Raw genomic sequence first — 19,075 nt, forward strand, 5'->3', positions numbered from 1 at the left:
CACTGTTCCATTATAATAGATTCCTGATTTTTAGCTGGGCAAATGGCTTTCTTGTATTTAGGTGTGGCCGCGTAAGTTCTGTTCAATGGGATGGATATAAAAAGACATTAATGTAGCAGCCTCTGAGAACCTGCCTCAAGAGACACAGTGCATATGCCCTTTTCCCCATTCTCACGTTCCTCTATCTTGTTCTTAGAATGTTGGTGCCACCATCTTGCACCATGAAGTTGGCAAAGCAATAAGGTAAATACCTTGACTTCCTTCCTTCCTTTCGTTTTTCTTTTCTTTCTTTCCTTCTTTTCTTTTCTTTTCTTTTCTTTTCTTTTCTTTTCTTTCCTTTCCTTTTCTTTTCTCTTTTCTTTTCTTTTCTTTTCTTTTCTTTTCTTTTCTTTTCTTTTCTTTTCTTTTCTTTTAAGTGAGCTCTATGCCCAATGTGGGGCTTGAACTTGCAACCTCAAGATCAAGGGTCACATGCTCTACTGACTGGGTCAGGCCAGTGCCCTAATAATACCTTGAGTTCTACATGGGAGAGAAATAATCTTTCATTCTGTTTAAAGTCACTTTTTGGGGGATTTTCTCTTAGAGCAAAATCTAATCCTTATACAGGTCTTCAGACCGAAATATATTGAGTTCTAAACAAGATAAATAAAACAAAATCCACAACTCAGCATCTTGTAACAAAACTATAAAGTAACCAAGACGAAGAGAAAGATTATCTACAAAGGAAGAGAAATGAAGCTAACAGCACCAGCCCTGGCACCAAAAGAAGCCAGAAGACTTTTTTTTAAAGTCTTCAAAGTTCTGAACCTTCAAATAACTGATACCATAAATCCTGAGCAATTCTCTTACAAACTTCATCAAACATGAAAAGGTATCAGAATAACTTAGACCAGGTTCAGCAATCTACAGTCAATGGGCCAAATCTGTCCCACTCTCTATTTTTATAAATGAAGTTTCATTGGAATCCTGCCCTGTGAATTTATTTATGTGTGGTTTATGGCTGCTTTCCTGCTTCAATGGCAAAGGTGAATAGTTCCAAGGAGATAAGACCCTATGGTCTGCAAAACTTACAATACTTACTGTCTGGCCCTCTGCAATGAGAAGTTTGCTGATGCCTGACTTAGACAAAGGAGACATCTTAATGACTGTGAATTCCCAGTGTTTTCCTTCTGTTCTTCATAGGGAGATGCCCAGGGGGGTGGTGGCTGTGGTCAGCAGGCCTGAGGAGCTTCAAAATAAAGCTCCCAGGTTTGTAATTCCACTTCTGTTGGAGCAGCCACGTGAGCATCTGGAAACAACTTGGCTTACGGCAGCACACACCGTCTAGGTCCTGATTCTGGGTCCAGGTTCAGGTCTTGAAATTACTTTTTTTTTTAGGTTTATTTATTTATTTTGAGACAGAGACAGAGAGCATGAGCAGAGGAGGGACAGAGAGAAAGACACAGGATCTGAAGCAGGCCCCAGGCTCTGAGCTGTCAGCACAGAGCCCAATGAGGGGGCTCGAACTCATGAACTGCAAGATCATGACCTGAGCTGAAGTCAGATGCCTAACTGACTGAGCCAGCCAGGCACCCCCAGGTCTTGAAATTCTTGGGGTGTCCAACTTATGCCCCCTCTCCTTGCCTGTGCCTTAGCTTTGCACTTTTGTCCAGGTAGGGGCTTTCTGCTGGAAGACCTGGCCATGGCCCATCACACATACATCAGTTGTAAGTGACAAAGGGGAACAAAGACAGCTGAAACCAAATGCCTGAGAGTCATGATTTACATCAAAGAATCTTAGAGAGTGGACCAGAGGCACTAGAGGAGGGGAGGGACAGGACTGAAAACACAAATATTGCTTGAAAGCATGTGCAAGGAGTAATTAGACGCCCAGATCCCCTCCCTGATTGCTCAAAGCTAAGTGATGACTCCTTTCCTCCGTGACTGTGGACAGGAGGTTATACTTCTAGGGAAACTGAGCCAAAGAGAGTCTGAACTTTGGGTAAGGCAAAGAAAAAGCTGGGAGTCAGGTGCCATCTGAAAATGGGTAAAGAGCAAGCCACATCAAATGGTGAGACACTTAGGTCTTTTTTCCCACTTGGCGCTCAGAATGCAGCAACCAGGCTTATTGTCCTGGAGGGTAGAGTGGAAGATTCCTCAGGTGGGAGAAACTGAGTGTGTAAGACAAAACAGAACAAGACAAAACCGATCCTAGGGATACTGTTATCTGGGGGACAAGCAACGAAAACTCTGGGTTTCTCTCAATACCCTACGGCGAATTCACAAGAAGCCCGGCACATGCACACAGAGCTTACAGTCAGTTGTTTAAAACTAAATGGCATTCATTCTGTTTTATTTTTTCCTGATGTTAATAGAAATACATACTTCTTTTTAAAAATGCATATCATTTAGGGGCACCTGGGTGGCTCAGTCGGTTGAGCGTCCGACTTCAGCTCGGGTCATGATCTCATGGTTTGTGAGTTCGAGCCCTGCGGCAGGCTCTGTGCTGACAGCTCGGAGCCTGGAGCCTGCTTCGGATTCTGGGTCTCCCTCTCTCTCTGTCCCTCCCCCGTTCATGCTCTGTGTCTCTCAAAAATAAAAATAACCATTAAAAAATATTTAAAAATGCATATCATTTAGAAATGTGTAGAACAGGGGTGTCTGGGTGGCTCAGTCAGTTAAGCATCTGACTCTTGATTTTGACTCAGGTCATGATCTCATGGTTCATGAGTTCAAGCCCCAAATCGGGCTGTGTGCTGACAGCACGGGGCCTGCTTGGGATTCTCTCACTCCTCTCTGTGCCCCTCCCTGCTTTCTCTCTCTCTCAAAAATAAACAAAAAAAAGGAGAGAGAAATAAATGTGTAAATCAGAAGATAATTTTCCCAGTAGTCTCTACATCCCCAAAAGCAACCATTGTTAACCATATGTTGATATGTTTAGACGAATTTTTTTCATTTAAATATAACTGGTCCTGGTTTGATTCCTGTGACAAAGGCCAAAATAACAAGGCTTTAAACAAAATTGATGCTTATCTTTCAGTCACATAATGCTCTAGAAGCAGTCCAGAGCTAATAATTGTGGTTCCACAGTGCTGGGGTCCCAGGTCCCTTTGCTACCATTGTTCTGTCATTCTCAACACATAGTTTTTATCTAATGGTCTAAGATAGCTCCTCCCATTGTAGTTACTGCAACCATATTCCAGCCAGTGAGAAGTGGAAAGCCACTCTCCTTTTGTCAAGTAACTGTTAGAGAAAGTTGCCTGTATTACTTCTGCTCACCTTCTATTGGGTGAAACATAATCACATGACCACACCTATTTGCTAGGGCCACCCTATTGGGTGGAACATAATCACGTGTCCACACCTATTTGCAGGGGAGAGTGGGAAATGTAGTCTTTAACTGGCTTTAGTTGGGTGAAGCTGTGCCCAGCTAAAGGTGAGGGTTTCTTTTAATAAAGGAAGCAGGGGAGACTGAGCATTGGGAGACAACTAGCAATCTCTGCTACAGAATACTTAAAAATACATATTTTAAAACATTTTTATTTCCAGAAACAAGGAATTATACATATTTAGCATCTCTGTCTAAATTATGAATTTAGAGTAAAGGATCACCAGAGATTTGGGGAAAGCCTCTCGATGGAGATCTAAACGAACAAACTAAAAAACTGACCTCCGACAAGGCAGAGGCAGACAATGTAAGGAGCAGACGAAAATGTAAAAGCAGAAACAACCTGTAATTAATAGCACGTCTATGAAATGAGTACAGGATGCTGTTAGAAAAGAAACATTCAGAAACCAGGAAAAAGCTCTTAGACATTAAAAAGATAATCACAGAAATAAAAGTTGAATAGAAGGGTCAGAGGATAAAGTTGAGAAACTGTATCAGGAGACAGAACAACAACGAGATGAAAAGAAATAGAAAATAGAAGAAAATTGGAAGAGCATTGTAGAAGATCTGTTAGCTGACTGATAGATATTCCAGAAAGAGAGAGCAAAGTAAGTGAAAATTCCCAAACAATAAGACAGGTTTTCAGAACTGAAGGGTGAGGTGTCCGGTTTCTGCACACGTATCGCCGCCCTGCACAGCGGACAACGAAAGCTCCACACCAAGGCACATCATCATAAAACATCAGCACACTAAGCCTGCAGAGAATGGGGAGGGAGACAAAACAAAAATAAACAAACAATACCGGCCCTCAAAAACCAGGTCAGCCACAAAGAAAACAGAATGTGAGTGGCCTTCTCAAAAGCAACCTGAGAAGCGAGAAAACAGTGAAGCAATACATTCAGAGATCTAAGTGAACAAGACTTCCCGCGAACCAGACTATTCGTAGCCAAACTGTCAATCAAATATGAGAGTAAAATGAACACACACACACTCGGTTGCAAGGATTTTATCTTTTCTGTACTCTTTTTCTCCCCCCCCTCAGGAAACTATGGGAGAATGTTCTCCACTAAAATGAAGGAGGATGTGAAGCAGACCACAACCCGGGGTGTAGGAAGCAGGTCAGAGGACGGGGGATGACGGGATGGAGGTGAGGACAGGGCCAGCACGACAGCACTCAGTAGGCCCATAGAGCAAGCAGTCCGGGCGAACAAGAGATCAAAGTACTCCAGGAGAGAAGTTCCCCCCCAGCTGACCATTCACACACACAGTGATGTCTTCCACTGCTCTGTTGGAGAGTTTGGGAAAGAGTTTGCAATGGGTTGATAGAAATGTAAGCAAATAAAAAGCAGAGGCCGTGATTACCCCACCCCCCCCCAACTGTATAAAAATGGAACTATAGTACACTATGTAAGCACTTAGTGACTTACCAAAAATGATCATATAACCACATTGAAAGAATGGGAGCAGGGAAGATCATATTTTTGTTGAGGATACAAAATAGCCAGGGCATCCTTTTCCATAACAAAATAAATACTTAATATCTAAAACTGAAAACAAAAATCACAAAACAGCAGGACAAATTTATTTCCAGTGGGAATTGGGAATTGCTTCTTTTTAAAATTATGGGCCTTGTTAAACTATTGCTAAACAACTCACGTGTATTTATTTGATTAAGGGATTAAAAATGATCAGGCTAACCATAATAAGGATAGAAATGGAATAGGATATCTTCCAAATCAGATAGGAGAAATATGGAAATAAAAACCAGTCATTCAGGGCAATAAAAGGGAGCTATGGTGGACAACTGCCTTGGTGAATCGGTGGATGAACATTGTGGAATTAGTTCAATGCCCATTCCGACGTCCAACTGTGCCTTGCTGTATTTCGAAAGCTGGGATTCTGGATGCCATTTTGGCTCTTCCGATCAGATTTTCTCTCTGATTTGGTTTGTAAGGCGAAAGTGAAGCAGGGTCTGGGTGTGTGCTGTTTCTGTTTGTGAGGACAGCCGGGGAGGTGTCTGATTTCTCTGCAGCGGAGTCTTATCATCACAATAGCTGTACAGGTTCAGAAGCTGGCAGCTGTACGGACAGCTTTCCAATTCAGTAAGTAGCTTCCAGATTTCAGAAGGGGCAGTGGCTCTTCTGGTGGCCTGGTTCTGCTCTCAAAGTCTCAAAGTGGCTCCCAAAGTCACTCCTGAATGTCCAACCTAGAATCCTCACCCTCCAGAGAAATCCTTAAGCCATTTTATACCCTAGGGTAAATCCTTTTGTACTTAAAGTTTCCAGAATGAATTCTGTTCTCTGAAACTGAACCCAGACAACATTAACAGGAAAGCAGAAAGTAATAAGAAAAAGTATGGTAAATACCACAAAATAAAACAGAAGAATTCAGTTATAATTAAAATTAAGCCAATCATAACAAAACAAGCTAAACTCTAGCTAGCAGAGATATAGTCTCATCCTAAAAATTCTAAGCAATCCAGCTATATGCTCTGAGACACGTGAAAAACAATGAAATACTACTACACAGCAGTCAAATCATAAACGAATCTCAAAAACATAATAGGAAACGACAAAGGTGGCAAAAGACTATTCAGCATGATGTCATTTTTGTAAAATTAAAAAACAGAAGTTGGTACTCCGTGCAGTTGGCAGATTCATGTATCATACGTAATAAAACTATAAAAACATGAGTAGAACGATACGCACAACAGCGACTAGGGAGGAAAGAGAAAGAATAAGGGTGGGGCTTTAGTTAGGTCTAAATTTATCTTTCTTTAATAAATACCAAGCAAGTGGAGCAGCGTGTTTTAGGTTTAATCTCGAGTGGGGGGCGTGGGTGTCGCCAATACTATTTTCTGTACTCGTCCGCGTGTCTCCAGTGTTGCCTAATTTACAAAACACAGCCCCGCTCAGCGCTGCCCATATTCTGCAGGGCGACGTCGCGGGAGAGCAGCTGCTGGACGGCAGAAGAGCGGGGACAGCGGGGAGGCCGGCACCTGGCTGGGGGCGGGGAGACTCGGAGGGAACCTGGAAGAGGGGCGCGGAGTTTGCACGCGGGCGGGGACGGCGGCACCAGGGTGCGCACGTCGCCAGGTGGTTTTACAAACTGAGGTGCGGAGTTGGTGGCTGTCCCTGCGCGCGCCCGGGGGGACCGCGAGCGGAGCCCACCGAGGGCGGGCGTAGGCCCCGCGGCCCCGGAGCCGCTGGAGGGAACGCTCGGGCTTCGGGCGCCCAGTCGTCTCTCCCCACCCCCCCCCCTCGGGGGGGGGGGGGCGGCGGCGGGCAGGAGAGAGGCCAAGCGGCCGAACCGGGGTGGGGGTGGGGGGGCAAAGGGTGCTGGAAGCCGGTTCCCAAATCGTAATCCCCGAGGCCAGGATGCCCCCCTCCCCCCCACCCCCCGCGCTGCAGCCCGCCAGTCACGCCGCTGCTCGCACGCGTCGGCGCGGGTGTGCTTTGCAGACGGGGTTCGCTCCGGGGCGCCGCGCGCCGCGGGCCCGGGCCCGGCCGGGAGCGCCGGCTGCAGCCCTCGGGCGGCGGGGCGGCGGGGCGGCGGGGCGGCGGGGCGGCGGGGCGGCGGGCGGGCCGCGGCGAGGGCGGGGCCGGCCGCGCGGGGGCGGACCTCGGCGCGCTCCCGGCCGCTCGCTGGCTGTGGGGCCGCGGCGGCTCCTCTGCCGGGTCGCGCCGGAGGACGGGCCTTCGGGCGGCGGCTCGGGCGGCCTGCGGACGGACGCGCGGGCCGAGGCGCAGGCCCCGCGCCCGCCGTCTCCCCCTCCCGCCGGGCCCCGGGCCCGCGCCATGGCCGCCTCGCCGGGCTCCGGCAGCGCCAACCCGCGGAAGTTCAGTGAGAAGATCGCGCTGCACACGCAGCGGCAGGCCGAGGAGACGCGGGCCTTCGAGCAGCTCATGACCGACCTCACCCTGTCGCGGGTGAGGGCCCCGGGGCCCCGGGGGCGCGGGCGGGGGCGGCGGGGCCGCGCGGGGGAGCGGGGCCGGCGCGGCCGCGGCCTCGGCGCTTCCCCCGCCCGCCGGCCCCTGGCGCGGCCCCGCGGAGGCGGGAGGGCGGCGGCGCGAGGGCGGCCTGAGGGGGAGGGCGAACGGAGCCCCGGGAGGAAATCACCAACGGCTCGGAGGCGGGCGGCGCGGCTTCGCGGGGCTCCGCACATCCCCCGCCAGCCAGCGCCTGTGGCCGGCGGGGCGGGGAGGGCCGCGGGGCCCGGGGAGGGGTGGGGGAGCCGCGGGGGTGGGCCTCGGGGAGGCGGGGGGGGGGGGGGGGCGCATCGCGTGCGAGGGAGGCTTCCCTCTCCGCTCCGCGGAGGTGCCTTCTCGGTCCGCTGTACTGCGCTCGGCCCGGATGTGTTAGGAGGACTGGCAAGGTGCACGGCGTCGCTGGTGACGGAGGAGGGTCCAGGAGGAATGAGTAAGGCGCGAGCCGGGACAAACACCCGGAGGTTGGGAAACTGCGGAGTGAGGCAGTGGAGGATGGAGAGCCAAGAGGAGTGTCCGCGCAGGGCCGCGGGGAGGAGGGTCCGCGGGAGCCGGCCAGGCCTTGAGGCCCCCGAATGCTGACCTTGAAGGACCATCGCGAGCACCGCGGAGGATCTGCAGACGCGGGGCGGGCTGGACGCCGAGCTGGGGGCAGAGCGGCTGCGCTGCGGGTCCCCCGCTCACTTCAGCTGCAGACACGTTGTTTTTTTGGCCAGTACGGTGTTTGGGAAAACTTCTTGAATCTGTTGCCAGAAGTTTTTAATTGGGACATTTTCATATCAAATCAATCTTTCTTTTCTTTTTCTTCCTTTCTCTCTCTTTTTCTTTCTCTTCCTTCCTTCCTTTTTCTTTCTTTCTCTCTTTCACTCTTTTTCTTTTTTCTCTTCCTTTCTCTTTTTTCTGTCTCTTCCTTTTTCTTTTCTTCCTTTGTCTTTCTTTTTTTCTTCCTCTCTTTTTTCCTTTCTTTCTCTTCCTTCCTTTCTTTCTCTTTTTCTTTTTCTTCCTTTCTCTTTTCCTTCCTTCCTTCCTTCCTTCCTTCCTTCCTTCCTTCCTTCTTCCCTCCCTCCCCAGTCTCTCCCCTCTTTTTCTTCTTTCCATTTCTGTGTATATTTCTATTTCTTAAAAAAATTTTTTTTTAACATTTATTCATTTTTGAGAGTGAGAGAGACAGAGCTTGAGTAGGGGAGGGGCAGAGAGAGAGGGAGACACAGAATCTGAAGCAGGCTCCAGGCTCTGAGCTGTCAGCACAGAGCCCAACACGGGGCTCGAGCTCATGGGGCTCGAACTCATGGACCGTGAGATCACGACCTGAGCTGAAATTGGACGCTTAACCAACCGAGCCACTCAGGTGCCCCTCTGTGTCTGTCTGTGTCTATGTCAATTTAAAATTAGGAGATCTGGTAGCAGTTATCCTGAATCCCCATATGACATCTATCGGCTGGAGCTGGGTGGTGGTTGCCCCTCAACTGGGGCACAAATTCTCGAGTTGGTCAGGTTCACACCACACCCTGTCATGAGCTCCCACACCAAAGCTGGGTGTCATTTGCCACTTACCATATTTTTGATGGTGTTTTCTTTTAGTGAGGCAAAAGGGAAATGAAATATTTCTTATACTTACATTTTTTTTTTAACGTTTATTTATTTTTGAGACAGAGAGACAGAGCATGAACAGGGGAGGAGCAGAGAGAGAGGGAGGCACAGAATCTGAAACAGGCTCCAGGCTCTGAGCTGTCAGCACAGAGCCCGACGCGGGCCTCGAACCCACGGGCCGTGAGATCATGACCTGAGCCGAAGTCGGACGCTTAACCGACCAAGCCACCCAGGCGCCCCTCTTATACTTACATTTTTATGCTAAGAAAAATATACAAAGAGAGAAAGAAGGCCGAGGGTTTCAATAATTTTTTTTCTCATGCCCTGGCCAGCTGCCCTCGTTTATTATCTGCCTGGTTTCCACAGGCGTATACACGTGTGACCTTGGTTAGACTCAGGAGTGAGCATCATGAGCTCAGAGCCCGTAGAGAATGGTTGGGTGAAAGGTTTACTGCTGGGATGTGTGTGTTATGTGTTGTTTAGATACATAAAGTGTGCGCACAGATACATGCCCTCTGCATGTCTGTAGAGCTGGAGTTGGTCCAGTCTCTCACCCAGTTCATGAATCCTCTTTAAAGCACTCCTGATGGGGTGCCTGGCTGGCTCAGTTGGAGCCTGCGACTCTTGAACTCAAGGTTGTTAGTTCCGGCCTCACATTGGGTGTAAAGATTACGTTAAAAAAAATTAAAAAAATAAAAATAAAGGGTTCCTGATAGATGAAGCCATGAATAATGTATAGACTCTTTTTTTAAAAATGTATTTATTTACATATTCCGTATTTATGTATTTATCTACATATTTACAAGTTTATTTATTTTGAGAGAGAATGTGCGTGCACGAGCAGGGGAGAGGCAGAGACAGAGAGAGAGAGAGAGAGAGAGAGAGAATATCCCAAGCAAGCTCCTTGCTGTCATCCCAGACCAGACTGTGAGATCATGACCTGAGCTGAAACCAGGAGTCGGATAGTCAACCAACCGAGCCACCAAGGCATCCCTGTATAGACTTTTTAAGGCACATTTTTTTTCACAGACCCTCCATGTTCATTTAAATGAGTTTGGTTATGTTACTTAAAAATAATTCAAACATAAACTTGTACATAAAGTCCTTTGATTATAGTTGTGGTTCAATCATAACTAAAAGATGTGCACAGAACAAATTCACTCAGCGTTAAAAAAGCAATAAATTCGAATTAACATCATTAATTTGATACGATAAATGCTAATCTGCCAAACTCAGTTGAAGCTCTCGGTATGAATATGATGCTAACCCCTAATAATTCAGATTTTCTTGGGTTAAACGAGGCTGGTCAGGTGTGCTCCACGGGATAACTCAGTTCACCCACTGCTTTCCTCTGTTGTGATCACTACAAAATTATGATGTCACTTTTCCCTTTACCTGGGACAGTACATCATGTTCATGTTAGTTCTTCCTGTGTTCTCTCTCTGCTATCAGTTTTCAGATAAAGTAATACTATTTGGGTTCACCGTGTTTATTTTTTTTTGTATATGTTAAAAAAAATTTTATGAGTAATCTCTATGCCAACCTGGGGCTTGAACTCACAACCCTGAGATCAAGAGTTGCCTCCTGTACAGACTGAGCCAGCCAGCCGTCCCAGGTCCAACCAATGTGTTTACAACACAAAGGCAAATGATAACACTGGATTTGCTGGGGGATATTTGCTTATTTAAAAACTTTAAGGATTATTTTCATAATGAAATTCACAAAACTGAACACTTCTCATAGGGAACTCTTAGATTCCCGAAGTATATGTCTATAAACCTTCAAGGGTCCAAAGATCCCAGGTGGAGAAGAATCCGTCTAGTTCATTATCGGTCACTGGATGACAGAGGTACTGACTTTCCCATGACATGGCGTTTCCCATTTTTCCATCAGCCCGTGGCAGAATGGATAATCGATGTGGGTACTCTTTCCTCCCTGAGCCTGGGCTGCTCTTCAAGGCCTTCTCTGCACAATCAGAGCCAGTCCTTCAGAGTTGGAGTTAAGTCTTATTTGCCTAGTCGGTGGGATAGACTAGATTATGGAGAATTTTTCACTCTAGCTGTAGGGGCTCGGCCTTACTAGGAAGCAGTGGGAATATTTGGAGAAGAGAATGCTGTGGGAGGGTTGCTCTAGTGGCGGTCCTTGGGACGGTAGGAAGGATTCACAAGTGGATCCCGGTGTGCCTGGAAAGAGACCGTTCCTTTTTTCATTCATTTGCCAGTACTGGAGTACCCGCCGTGGTTGATGGGGTGGGGGGTGGAGGCCAAGACTTGGCGCCTTGCTTCAAAGGTCTTATTAATTTGTTCATCAGATGCTTATTGTATCCCTGGTGTGTGCCAGAGACTAGGATGGACACAGGGCATATCACAGCCAGCAAGCAAAACACAGTCTCCTCATGGATTTTAGGGTTTAATGGAGAAGATATTCCTGTGACAAGTCAGGACACGTTTTGATGACTATTGCAGAAAGGGAAGCAGGCGTAGCTCTGGGAATGGATGGTGGGGAGTCCTCACCTCTTCTAGTGGCCTAAAGGATTGGTGGGGTTGGGGTAGCCATTTGAGGGTATGTGCTTGTGTGTTGAGGGAGAGAGAATGTTTCAGGTGTAGGGAACAGAGGCCCAGCCAGGGGACAAAGATGGTGATCTGAGCTGAGGCATTCACAGGGATCAGATCGTAGAGACAGGACCTGGGACTTGATCCTAAGGACAATGGCGAGTCAAGGAAGGGGTTGACGTAGGGGCGATTTGCGATGCCTCTAGCTCCAGGATCGTGGATAGAACAGAGGAGAAGGTGGCAGAGAAAGCATTTGGAGGTCATGATAGTCCAGGAGATGAATGATGGCCTTGACACTGGGGGGGGGGGGGGGGGGGGGGCAAGAGGAAGGCAGAGAGGTGAACAGATCGATACTTTATAGGAGCTAGAAATGACCAGATTTGGCAAATGGACGATCCACAGCTTTCAGACTTGAGCCATTTCCGGGTATCTTCTAGAAAGGGGGGCAGCACTGGTGGGAGCAGATGCTTCACTGTCAGGAGATGGTGAGCGTGAGGTGCCTATGAAGCACGTAAGTAGAGATGGCCCCGCAGGCGGTTCTTTACATGGTCCTGAAGCCACATGAGGATCTCCGAATAAGGGGGGGGAAGTCTGGACCAGTGACAGAAGTATGGGGACCTTTGGTGTGTAGTTTTAGGAGTAGACTCAGCCGCCTGGGAAGAATTTCAAGAACACGTCTTGCAAATTGGTGAACTAAACTCTAATTTGACCCTTGCAAGGGTAGAAAGGTGTACGTGTGCCCAAATGTGTCTTTTTTTTTTTTTTTTTTTGAGACAGAGAGAGACAGAGCATGAACAGGAGAGGGGAAGAGAGAGAGGGAGACACAGAATCTGAAACGGGCCCCAGGCTCCGAGCTGTCAGCACAGAGCCCGACGCGGGGCTCGAACCCACGGACCGTGAGATCATGACCTGAGCTGAAGTCGGACGCTTAACCGACTGAGCCACCCAGGCGCCCCATCTTTTTTTTTTTTTTATGTTTGTTTATTTATTTTGAGAGGGAGAGAGTGCGTGCACAAATGGGGGAGGGGCAGAGAGCAAGGGAGAGAGAGAGAATCCCAAGCAGGCTGTGCCCCACGGTCAGTGCTGAGCCCAATGTGGGGCTCGAACTCAGGAACCGTGAGATCGTGACCTGAGCCAAAGTCGGATGCTTAGCCAACCAAGCCACCCGGGTGCCCCCAAGTGTGTTTTTTAAAAAAAATAATAATTAGGAGCAACAGTGAATATTGGGATTTGACATCAAAGTCAGGATGCTGGCTTCTTTTGAAAAATGAAATCATCTAACGACACTCCCCCTACGTTTCTGCCTGGAGCCCTGCCCGCAGTGGCTTCCCCCGGCAGAAGGGGCATGTGACGTACGTGCTCCTCAGTTTGCCACCGTCCGCACTGCTCCCTGCGGTGCCCCTCGCAGTGACCCCTGCCGCTTCACCTCTCTTCTGCGCTTGGCACCTGCAGGCGTTTGGGGTTGTGAGGCCTGCTGTGGAGGGAGACGTGGACAGGCCCAGAGAAGCCCAAGGAGCTTAAAGGGAAGGTGGGGGAGGGGAGCCAGCAAAGAAGACGGAAGAGCAGCCGGAGGGGGAAAAGCGAGAATGTCAACCAGCTGAGCCCGGTGCTGCTGCCTCGGTCTGACATGATGAGGGACGCGTCGTTTGGTCCAGTCAAGTGGCGGTCGCTGGTCATCTTGGCGAGAGGCCCTGCATTCACGGGGTGCTGGTTGGAAAGGAGGCTGGGAGGCACTGAGGACCAAACGGAAGGAAAGAGGACTGCAGACTTGTTCCAGAAGGTTGACTTTGAAGGACAACTTGTAGTTTTGACACACCGCAGGGTAAACACAGCCCATCAGCCTGGAGCGCTCGTTTAGTTTGAATGTTGGGGGAGAATCATCTTTGTGTTGAAAGCAAACAAATATTGGACGTGTTCTGTAAGCAGTGAGGCCTCTAAGGCGGAGTAAAGACTAGACATACTGGATTGGGGCTAAATATTGAGCGCTGTCTGTTTGCCAGGTACCGACTGTGCTGACTCCTTTACATTCGTTATCTCAGATGGTTTTCACAAAGACCCTATGGGGTGCGTATCCAGAATATCCTTTATTTTACAGATGAGCAAGCAGGCTCGAGAGAGGTGAGGTTGCACGGCTGGTTAGTGGCAGGGCTGGGGTTTGGATGTGGCTGCTCCGCTGAGCGTGCCCTCGACTGCTTTCGTCCCCCATCCGGAGATCTAATTGCACTGGCAGCCTGTGTCGAGAACACTTTCCCCATTGAATTGCCACGATCCTTTTGTCAAAAATCAACTGGGAAAAAAAAAAAATTCAACTGGCCTGATACCGTGTGGGTCTGTGTTCAGACTCCCTCTTCTGTGTTGTTGACCCGCACATCTCTCTTCTTGTTAGTAGCACTCCGCCTGGGTGACTGCGGCTTTGTAGTAAGTCTTGAAGTGAGGTAACTTCAGTCTTCCAGCTTTGCTCTTTTTTTTAATGTTCATTTATTTTTGAGAGAGAGAGAGAGACAGAGCGTGAGTGAAGGAGGGGCAGAGACACGTGCACACACACAGAATCCAAAGCAGGACCCGGGCTCTGAGCCATCAGCGCGGAGCCCGACATGGGGCTCAAACCCACGAACCGTGACATCGTGACCTGAGCGTTGAAATAGGATGCTTAACTGACAGAGCCACGCAGGCGCCCCTACTTTGCTCTCTCGAAAAATTGCTTTGGGGCGCCTGGGTGGCTCCGTCGGTTAAGCGTCCGACTTCGCCCCAAGTCATGATCTCGCGTTTCATGAGTTCGAGCCCCGCGTCGGGCTCTGTGCTGACAGCTCAGAGCCTAGAGCCTGCTTTGCGCCCCTCCCCTGCTCATGCTCTGTCTCCCTCTGTCTCAGAAACAAATAAACATTAAAAAAAATTTTTTTAAATCGCTTTGGCTACCGTAGGTTGGTCATTTGCACATCCATAAGTTTTAGGATTCTGTCGTCAGTTTCTGTAAAAAGGCCTGCTGGGCTTGTGTTTGGGATCGATTGTTGGGAGACTTGGATCTCATTTCAGGTAGACCTTGAAGGGCGGTCCACCCAAGTGTGTGACTGTCGGCTAAGGGTCGCTGACTTAAGTTACAGGGTGAGGCATGTAGGGAAAAGGAGTGGAGGAGCCAGGAATGAGGTAAGTGGGAGCCGATCTCGGGCCACAGTCGAGGAATGGTAGGGTGCCATGAGGTCTTGGGCAAACAGGATAACCCAAGCCCTGTGCGGGGGGAGCAGCCGCTTCTCAGCCGCATGCATTGTGGCCACGCAAGAACGTACACTCAGCGTTGTTCGATCTTCCAATCGAGAGAAGTTGGGAATCCAGATTTTTGTACAGTCTTCCGACGGGAAAATGAAAGTGTAAAGCATCGAGTGGGTCAGGATCCTGTGGGTCAGCCAGAACTCGCTAGGCTAAACGTGGCCTCTGGCCTGCCAGTCTGTGACCTCTGCCTTAGGCTACTCATTCTTCGGTGCTCACTTTCGTTATCAGTAAGCATTATGGTGTTGAAGACCGTCTCGAAGGTTCTTTCTAGGTCGCTGACTCTATATTTCAAAAGAGGAAAATAGCCAAGTTACTCGAGGGTTTAGGAGGTAGTTGAGAATGTCAACAACGATAATACTTGGAGAGGTTGTCCGCGGCTTTACGTTTTCTATCCCCCTGTCACGTCTCTTCTCTCTCTCAATCCTCACATTGTCTCTGTGAAGTAGACAGCAGAATAATTTACCCAGCCAAGTGGGGGCTTCGGGTCACACGGGTCTTTCAACTCCAAACCCGGTACTCTTTACTGTGGCGCAACAGCCTCTGAAGACCCTAGAATAGGCACTTAGGGATGGAGCCCACCCATGGGAGGCTGTGAGAGGGCCTTCCGCTCAGTGGAAGGCACGTCTCCAGCGAGATTCAGAACTTAGCCTGCTGCAGTGCTAAGGCTTTCGCGTAAGAGTGAAAGCCTTTGTGAGAACTCTCTGGAGGCAAGAACTTTGGCATGTGTTCATCTTAGTAGGACAGTGCCTGGTATGGTGACACACACAGTGAAAAGTTTTTGTGTGAGCGAATAAGTGGATGGATTGATGGAGGAAGGAATCAAAGGCTTTAGATCAAGGGGTCCAAGAGTTTTGTCTAGAGAATATCAAGGATAGAGAGTCACGTGCTTCTGGTAAGGGTTTCGAGAACGTTAAGATCAAAAGCAGAGACTTTATTCTTGTAACTCAGCTGATGGATGGAAAAGGCTCGCTATGTCCTTCCTCCTCCTCCTATTTGGCTCTCAGATCTGGGTTTTGATGAAAAGATTACAACTGCTTCCCAGTGCGGTATGTTTGAGAAAGCAGATACTGTGGGTTTAAGGAAGTTAAGGCCACCAAGGGGTTTTGTATGCCTTTAAAACTTCCAGCCAGATACAGGCTTTTATCTTTTGGGGATGCATATTGAAATATGGAACGATACAACGTCTGGATTTCTTTCCGGGAGGGGCGGCACGGGTAGTGAAGCTGGCAAAGATAAATCAAGACTGGACATAAGATAATCGTGGAAGCTGGATAGATGGGGTTTCATTGTACCCATCTCTATTTTGTATATATTTGAAATTTTTTATAATAAATATGAAAACCAAACAAAATCAGAGAGCTTCATAGGGCCAGTGATTTTTTTTTTTTTTTTAAATCTTCTTTATTTTCAGAGAGAGAAGAGAGTGAGCGAGCAGGGGAGGGGCGGAGACAGAGAATCCCAAGTAGGCTCCACGCTGTCAGCTCAGAGCCTGACGCGGGGCTCGAACTCATGAAATCACGGGATCGTGACCTGAGCCAAAATCAAGAACCAGACTCTTACCTGACTGAGCCATCCCGGCGACCCCCCAGCGGTGCTTTTGATCCATCAAACTTCACTTTTCTCTGAGCTTGTAAATAGTATGATCATCGAGAGAAATGAACAATGGAAGGGACCATAGCACCTAGAAAAATGTGGGTTTTGGGGCGCCTGGGTGGCTCAGTCGGTTGAGTGACCGACTTCGGCTCAGGTCATGATCTCGCAGTTTGTGAGTTCGAGCCCCGCGCCGGGCTCTGTGCTGACAGCTCAGAGCCTGGAGCCTGCTTCGGGTTCTGTGTCTCCCCCTCTCTCTACCCTTCCCCTGCTCACGCTCTGTGTCTGTCTCTCAATAATAAATAAACATTAAAAAAATTTAAAAAAAAATGTGGGTTTTGAGATAGCTATAGCTTGGCCTCTTCTAGCTGTGTGCCCTCAGGCAAATGGTGAACTTTCCTAAGTCTGGGTCTCCAGGTCTGTAAGGGCAGGATAATACGAGCTTGGTGGTTGTGGGGAGGGTTAGGGATGAAAGGAGCAGAGCACCTGAGGACAGCATCTGGCTCATCGCAGGGGCTCTTATCTGGCAGTTTTCATTATTATCAAAGGGCCTAATAATGAAAGGGTAAAGAACCTGCTTGGGGGTTCCCACCTACTGTTTCTTCCCTATGTGAATTCTACGTGCCGAGCACTCTACAACCACAAAGGTCGTTTATTATTTTAGAAACAGAACCTTAAAGACCAAATGGGACCACCTTGGGGTTTCCAAGAACTGTAACCAGTTCACTGCCTTTGGATATGAAGCAAGGAAGAGCTCGCAGAAAGAAGTGAGAACAGTGGGGTGCCATTTGATAGCTGTCGAATTTGCCTTCATCTTTGCCCCAGTTAATGACGATCTTCAGTGTTAGTGAGTTTTGTTTGTGATAAACTGTTTCCTTACATATACATGGGTACACTCCTTGGGAAATCATTGTGGCGTTATGTACTGAGAGCCAGCTAAAGGCCCATACCCAGAGACTTAGTACTCACTCTTTGGCATGTGTTCTAAAGAAATGATGCAGAAGAAGAAATTCTATATGGCCATTCAAAAAGATTAATATCACAGAAAAGGGGCGCCTGGGTGGCTCAGTCGGTTGAGCGTCCGACTTCGGCTCAGGTCATGGTCTCGCGGTTCGTGAGTTCGAGCCCCGCGTCGGGCTCTGTGCTAACAAAACACCTCAGAGCCTGGAGCCTGCTTCGGATTCTGCGTCTCCCTCTCTCTCTGCCCCTCCCCTGCTCATGCTCTGTCTCTCAAAAATAAATAAATGTTAAAAAAAATTTTTTTTTAAATATCACAGAAAAAAGTTAAGATGTAGGCATGAAAGATTGTGGCTATGATTACCGCTGTGCAGCTATTATACATGTAGATGGAGACAAGAGCACGTAGAAGGGAAAACAGCTAATGTGTTAGAGTCACCGAGTGTGGCTTAGATTTCCTTTAAGAAATTCTTTTATTGCCGTTAAAGATTGTGCCTGCACACCTACACACGTACTCAAAGGCCTTGCAAAGGCCTCACTATCATGGTGCATGGGACATTTGGAACGTGGGTAAAGTCTCCCCCCAAAATAGGCTAATCAAAACCCGGAAAGTGGGGTACCTGGGTGGTTCAGTCGGTTAAGCGTCCAACTTCAGCTCAGGTCATGATCTCACAGTTTGTGGGTTCGAGCTCCGCATTGAGCTCTTCTGCTGTCGGCACAGATCCTGTCTGTCTGTCTGTCTGTCTGTCTCTCTCTCTCTCTTTCTGTGCCCCTCTTTGGCTTGCTTTCTCTCAAAAATAAATAAACATTAAAAAAAAAGAATTTTTTAAGTGGGATTCAGTGGAATACTATTCAAAAAGAATCCGAAAGCACTGGAAACCTGAAGGTTTCAGGTAGGAAAAGGTAGAAGAGGAATCGAAACCAAGACTTGCACTCTTGAACCATTTTACTGCAAAACACCGCACATCGATGCTCCTCTCGGATCTTTGCTGTCCTGTCTCACCCGTCTCGAAATCTCTTTGTTTCCAGGTCCAATTTCAGAAGCTTCAGCAGCTCCGCCTTACGCAGTACCACGGAGGATCCTTACCAAACGTGAGCCAGCTGCGGAGCAGCGTGCCAGAGTTCCAGGTACCTCCAGATACTTCCTTTCTTCAGGCTGAAGCGAGTGTTAAAAAAAAAAAAAAAAAAAAAGAAAGAAAGAGGTTGTCCTTACAAAGATGAGATCTTGAAGGATGCAGTTCAGTGTTCTTCTGGGAAGTCGACCATTCTTTTTCCTAGTTCCTGCAGCAGGAGATAGTGTTATCTCACAGGCCAGCGGTCTACGGCTGCCCTGTCCGGTAGAGACGTGCTGTGAGCCACGTGCGTAATTCAAACCTTTCTAGGAGCCACATTAAAGAAAAAGAAACAGGTGTCATTAATTTCAATATTGTTTAAATGACTTAGTTGTTTAACTAAGAATGACATGTCAGAAATGTCATGTCAACATAGAAGCAGCACAACAAACACAAAGGAGATACCTCACGTTCTTTTTTAAATCAGTCTTTGAAATCTGGTGGGTGCCGTATGCTTACAGCCCGTCTCCGTTCAGACTCGCCACAGTTCACTGCTTTCGTGTGGTGGTTTTCGGCCGTCTTGGACGGTACGGATCTAAGGCACAGATACGTGGTGTCTTTTGCACTTAGATTAGTGCGAGGTCATAGGGTGCTTCAATCACTCATATCAAGTGGAGAGTCTTGTACAGAACAACGTGGAATTGATAGTTCAGA

At 48.3% G+C, this 19,075-nt stretch overlaps 1 protein-coding gene and 1 long non-coding RNA gene across 2 annotated transcripts in view; both read left to right on the forward strand.

The window, feature by feature from the left end:
- The first annotated feature begins 7,048 nt into the window (after positions 1 to 7,048).
- Positions 7,049 to 19,075, forward strand: part of CRTC3 (CREB regulated transcription coactivator 3) — a 103,322-nt gene continuing 91,295 nt past the window's right edge. Inside the window, exons 1-2 of the mRNA XM_053888648.1 lie at positions 7,049 to 7,296; positions 18,339 to 18,437. Coding sequence (XP_053744623.1) covers positions 7,165 to 7,296; positions 18,339 to 18,437 — 231 coding nt within the window. The 5' untranslated portion in view covers positions 7,049 to 7,164. The remainder of the gene's footprint in view (positions 7,297 to 18,338; positions 18,438 to 19,075) is intronic.
- LOC128772712 (uncharacterized) lies at positions 8,273 to 9,450 on the forward strand. The gene is made up of 2 exons (XR_008416875.1): positions 8,273 to 8,985; positions 9,210 to 9,450. It is a non-coding gene; the product is annotated as an uncharacterized LOC128772712 (long non-coding RNA).

This window comes from Panthera pardus, unplaced genomic scaffold (genome assembly GCF_024362965.1).
Source record: "Panthera pardus isolate Hobbes unplaced genomic scaffold, ASM2436296v1 HiC_scaffold_23, whole genome shotgun sequence".
NCBI classification, from domain to species: Eukaryota; Metazoa; Chordata; class Mammalia; order Carnivora; family Felidae; genus Panthera; species Panthera pardus.